At 44.9% G+C, this 6,000-nt stretch overlaps 1 protein-coding gene across 1 annotated transcript; it reads left to right on the plus strand.

The window, feature by feature from the left end:
* The first annotated feature begins 3,013 nt into the window (after positions 1-3,013).
* Positions 3,014-5,555, plus strand: LOC135383683 (putative nuclease HARBI1). Its single transcript, XM_064613052.1, has 4 exons — positions 3,014-3,242; positions 3,327-3,439; positions 3,509-3,644; positions 4,807-5,555. Exons 1-4 carry the CDS (start codon positions 3,020-3,022, stop codon positions 5,199-5,201), a joined length of 867 nt encoding a protein of 288 aa, XP_064469122.1. The 5' UTR covers positions 3,014-3,019; the 3' UTR covers positions 5,202-5,555.
* Positions 5,556-6,000: the final 445 nt, after the last annotated feature.

Genomic DNA, 6,000 nt, shown 5'->3' on the forward strand with positions numbered 1-6,000 from the left:
ACTGAAAATACAGAAAATGGTAAGTACCCGTGTTGCAGAAATGCCCAAGCAACACGGCAAGATTGGACGTTGAAGAGTGTGAAGTGCCCAAATCAGTACGTCGTTACATCCAACAACTTCCCGCAGATGATACACATTGTTCAGTCAACATACGTGGCAATCCCATTGTAACGTTCACTAGAACTCGACAACTCAAATTTCCACGATCTGGAAGCAGCCGCCATCTTGCTTCGCGATGCCAATGCCAATCGGTCGAGCCAACTGATGCGAGCGGGTTGTTTGAGCGAAATCACGCGTCCTACAACTAATGCGCATGCGCGACAGTCGGATCGGACGTTTCGTACGGGCTAAAATGTCGCTTATTCCTGTAATGATAACGAAATTGAATAACGGAAAACACAATGTTTGACAGGAAGGGATGGTTCTTCTGTAAAACTAGGTGCTTTCAAGTTGCTGCAAGCAGTGTGAGTTGCTCTGGCGTATGTACGATCACCGTCACGAAAGTGTTTCGCTCCATTGTACTCTCGGAGCGGGTTGAAAATTTTTGGTTTATGGAATATTGCGATCCCAATGAAGGCTTCTGAGGGATCTTTGGCATTGGCAGTTCTCTGGGACTGCCTGCGTAGCATTAGTCGGTCCTGCATCACATTATTGAAGTGTGATGTGGGCAAGCTTTCGCTTGTCCCATCCTACAGTTGGCAATACGACTGCTTGTGTTCTTCAGGAAGTCTGGCGTAGCAGCCGTTCCTCGTTTTGGGGTCGATGGAATGCCCTGTTTTTTTTTTCTTCTTCTTCTTTTGTATGCAACATGGATCAACGAGATCTGCAGAAATGAAAAATCAAAAAGAAGAGAGAACTAGTATTAGTGGCGGACGTCTAACCCGATAATTATTTATTATTATCGGACTCCCCGTTGCCGTTATCACAGAAATATTGACAATATTGGCGCATACTGGGCTTGCCAATATTGGTCCAATATTGGCAATCTTGGCAGCCCATATCGGTCCAATATTGGACCAATATTGGCGCGCTGCTTGGGTTACTACCTACATTCGATACTTTTATGCATCATCACATTTCAGACGTCATCATCACATGGGACCTCGCCATCGTGGAATCCCAGTCAATGAGAACGCTGATAGCCTTGTAAATATGTCTCTGTACGTCGAGATATTAAACGCTTTGCCTGCGACTGCGGATGCCATTTGTGCAGGATAGAACCGATTCGTCGAACTAGCTCATCGCCATACTTCCATCCCGGGAAACGAGCATTTCTGCTTCTCGTGTCAGCGGGAATGTCTCAGTCTCTGACAGGCTCAGCGTGCGTGACGCGTCTCCGATTTTTTCCCTATCCGCGGTCAGGTAGATGCTCTTCCCCTGAGTGTATGCACTAGACAATGAGACTACGTATCACTTTTTGCTCCATTGTGGACTATAGGATCATCTCCTAAGCATTTCCTATTTGCACCTTTGCGCAAGGTAAGAGGCACTGTTTTAGTACCATCCGCTCTCTCATTTGACGGCGGAGTAGGTCCGCGGCCGTTGGTACCATGACATTTGTCACTCCATCCCAGCTGTTTTAGCTCTGTTCTATCACAGCGCATTCTCACCTCTTTCTTGCATTTCTTCCTGCTAGGGTACCTTTGATCCTCCCTACATCATTACACACATATCACTATACATATAGTTGGGGATATACTTATTTTTCCCGTATCCCTGCACACGTATGACTAGAGGTATATCGTTCTGTGGTTCCGTGTAGCTCTGGGGCGCGTTGCTGGCGAGCTCAGGGTGTCGGCATTCGGCAGTGTTTCTATGACAACGTGCCTATGACGTGACCTATTTCGACACTTGCACTCGAAATGCTGTTGCTGGCCATGTCGTTGCCGTCATGCCGACGCGAGGAAGTCGGCACGGAATGACGATAGCTTAGTGACGGTAAATCTCTCGTCATTCACACAAGCATCGGCATCAACATGGCGGATATCTACTTGTTCCTCGCTGATGCTGGCGTATGCGAAGATGAAAGGGCACGCGTCTTTCGCAGACACCGTGACGCCTTTACAGCGCTAGACGAGGAGCAGTTTATTGCCAAGTTCCGCCTCTGCAAGGACGCAGCCAGAGAGGTTTGCGACGCTGTCGCAGGGGATCTGCAAAGACGTATGTACTCTCATGTTCACTTTAGAATTGGAAGCAACGTATGATCTCTCATCGTACGTCCCGTTTACGAGATATAGCATTGTTTGAAACAGGGTTTTCTGCAGGGCTTCTTAATACCGTTCGTATCGCGTCTGCATCGTACAGTGTGAGTCGTACATCGTGTGTACATCGGCTGTGCACGCTTAGAACCCATGCTCTGAACATCCCCTTAGTTCAATGTTTGTAAACAGCGTAACTGGATATTATAATCTCACAACGAAAGACCTCAACTTTGGTAGCGTAAACGAAGGAACAAACCGGCTCGAATAACTATTTATTTATGTGTACGAGTTGAAACCAGTGATGTAATACAAGCGTATGTGATCATACTTTAATAGTAAAATGTAATGACCAGTCTTCAATTGTATTGTACTATTTCACTAACTTCATTGGCTGAGCTCTGTTATGGGGAGAAGGAATGGGAAAAGAAAATGAAGTGCCTGTCGGTCAGCTGCTGTTTCACGGTTTCAGGGAAGCTCTCTGTAGCCCCCATACTTACCTCTCGGATTCATTTATAAACAGAGTTCCTTTGAGTGAACGTTTCACTCTGCTTCACGCCTCTTGGATTTCCTATCTTGTTTTGCAGAGGTCGGTTTGCCCGATTGCATCAGACTTTTGCAATGGGCGAGCTTGTTTTCTCAGTTATGGTCTCAGTACGGTTAATAACTCTGTGTTGCACACAGCTATAGTACACAGGCCTAAAGTACATACACCTATAGGCTATAACCCTATGTGTGTGCACTTATGGAAATATTATGTCCATTTACAGCACAGCAATGGCGCAGCACCACTCTACCAGTTGCGCAAAGGGTGCTTATGTATGGCACTTAGATTTTACGCAACTGGTGCGTTTCTTAGCAACATCGCAGAGGAGGAAGACTTCCTTACGAGCAAGCGACCAGTGTCGGAGTCCATTCATGATGTCAGCACTGCAATCATCCGTAACCTTGCCCCGCGATACCTGAAGTTTCCCATGTCACCCGAGGAAACGTTGAGGGTAAAACGAGGCTTTTACGAGATTGCAGGTCTGCCTGGCTGCCTTGGTACGTCAACGTGACTTTACAGCATAATGTTGTATTCTAAAACATGCAAAACTTATGCTTACCGACCGCATTCTAACATTTCAGGCGCAATTGATGGGACAGCGATTTCAATAATGGCTCCAAGCAGGACAGACCAACGTTTTGTGGATGGTAACTATTCCTGTCACAAGGGATATCATGCCATCAACGTGCTTGGGGTAAGGTAGATTTCATATACGATAGCTTAGCATACATATTCCTCTTTTATATCCATAAAATTTTAACAGGTGTCGGACGCTACTCGCCGCATCCTTTACCTAAATGCATGCTACCCAGGGAGCCGCCACGATTCAGCTATATGGAGTTTGTGTGACCTCCGTCGCCAGGCTCCTCAACTGTTTGCAGATGGCGAATGGCTTTTAGGCAAGTATACATTCCACTCCTCCGAAAGAAGAAACAGTCAAGCAAAATATTTCCACATTTGTTTGCGTGGAAAGCAGTTATCTGCGCAAGACTGTGTACTGAAAAAAAGAAAAACACCTTCAGCAGAAAGCTGCTCACTATGCTGCTAGTAAACTAGTGCTTGCTTCAGAAGCGCAAGTGCTAGTGGTTAGATTGTACTAGCCACGTAATCAGGTTTCATTCATCGGGAGTAGCAAGCCCATAGGTCTGGGCTTTCCCATCATGCCATCACCTTTCCCCGTCATCGAACAAAGAAATCTGTGTCCCACCCTGATGTAACGTGATCTTCAAGTGGAGTACGACAAGTGATTGTGTCGGGAGTGTACAAATATGACTATAATCACATATAATGCATGTCTATAATCACTGTTCTACTTACCCTTCCGACATGTAACGTTTTAGAAAATGTTTATCTGTGGTTAATAATTGATACAAGCAACTTATGTATTTACAATAACATAGTTATATGTCATTCAACATTGTCAATCAATGGTGTTGCACCATAGCTGTGCAACACCATTGCACAACTATGGTGTTTTCTGGGCAGCATGTGTACAGAAGTCAGTGCTAGAAATTTTCACTCACTCATGCTCACTACGTTCTCAGTTCATTTGCACATCTGCTCACAAAAAAGAGGGCCGATAAAATAAAGGGGAGCATGAGTAACGGATTATTCATTAGAAGGCCTTTCAGAAAATTAGGGGCGATGTATGCAAAATGCTGTGCGCCTGGCTCGAAATTTCACTGTCATTGACAATCACTGGCAAAAAAATGACCTAATTCAAACGAAATTGGGGTTTCAATTTATGAGAGTTTGCTATGCCGAAAGAGAAAATAGAATTGCATTTTAAGAGACATTACGAGAAGTGATGTTAATGTTTATTGAAATTTAGATGTATCCAAAATGCTGTACACAGGTGAAATGTATGCCTTGGATGCCCTCGCACATATGACAAATCTAGGATGATAACTAAAATATGGTGTGCACACAATGTGTTTGTCACGAAGCAAGAAATATTGAAAGTACACTATATACATATATACACTATATACACATGTTGCCATGCAGCTGTATGATCACATAGGACGTGTCTTCAGTTTTCTGCTCTTTATTTTCCCTCAGGTGACCTCGGCTATCCTCTTGAGCCCTGGCTCATGACCCCAGTTCGCAGCCCTGCAACGAGTAGCGAGGAAGCATACAATGAAGCCCATCGTAAAACAAGGGTCAGAGTTGAGCAAACATTTGGTGTTCTGAAAATGAGGTTCAGATGCCTGCAGCGATACAGGACACTACACTTCTCACCGGATCGGGCCTCCAACATAATAACAGCATGTGGAATTCTGCACAACATGTGCCACAAATACAACACTCCTGAGCCAGCATATGAGGAAGAACCAGAGAACTATGACGATAACAGTGCAGGAGCGTTGGATATAGACATCGACGAAGCCGATGATTTATCTGTTGTAACCAGGGGACTGTCTAGAAGGAGCCAGATAATAAGGCAATATTTCTGATGCTTTACAATTTCTTCCATTTTCAGTGCTGTTAAAATATTTAGTATTGTAAATATGCTGGTGATTTCACCTTTGTAAGTAGCTTCTGGAGTAACTAGGCCTGCAAGTACCGTAATTTCACACGTATTAGCCGCGGCTTATGCGCGATTTTTTTCTCTCACGGACGCTCCGCGGCTTATCCACCGGTGCGGCTTATCTGATGACTATTTTTTCCTGGCATCTTCCCCATACGTCGGTTTTAATGAAAGGGCCGACAGTGTCTCTAGACTAGTTCTGCCCCGCCGATGCACGAACAGGGACGGGTCCACATTCGAGTAGATTGATCTTCCTGGTGCATTCCTCCAAGCAGCTTTAACGAAAGTGCTGGTGACATTGATTCACGTCTACTGGACGACCACTGACCCATCAATCCATGAAAAACGCCAAACAAGGGCACAATCCGACATTTGTAAAACTTTAGAGCTGACCTCCTTTGTTGAACACTATGCCGACTCGGAGTATGGACCACAGGGTTTATGGCCTTCTTTATGGTTTCATTTGTCGCACAAATGAGTCGTCTCGTATTGCCCGCGCCTTATCTGCCAGTGCAGCTTATCCGCCAGAAAAATTTCAAAACGTTCCTAAGAACGCGTCCTGCGGCTTATCTGCGGTGCGGCTTATACGCGTGAAATTACGGTATATGTAATATTTTATGTTTCATGTAATGCAACAAAATTGAGAGAGAGAGAGAGATACATGATGACAATGATATCGAGTTATCCACGTTGTGTGAGGTTTCTGAATAACAGCATGGTGACAT

Source organism: Ornithodoros turicata, chromosome 2 (assembly GCF_037126465.1).
Source record: "Ornithodoros turicata isolate Travis chromosome 2, ASM3712646v1, whole genome shotgun sequence".
Classification (NCBI taxonomy): Eukaryota; Metazoa; Arthropoda; class Arachnida; order Ixodida; family Argasidae; genus Ornithodoros; species Ornithodoros turicata.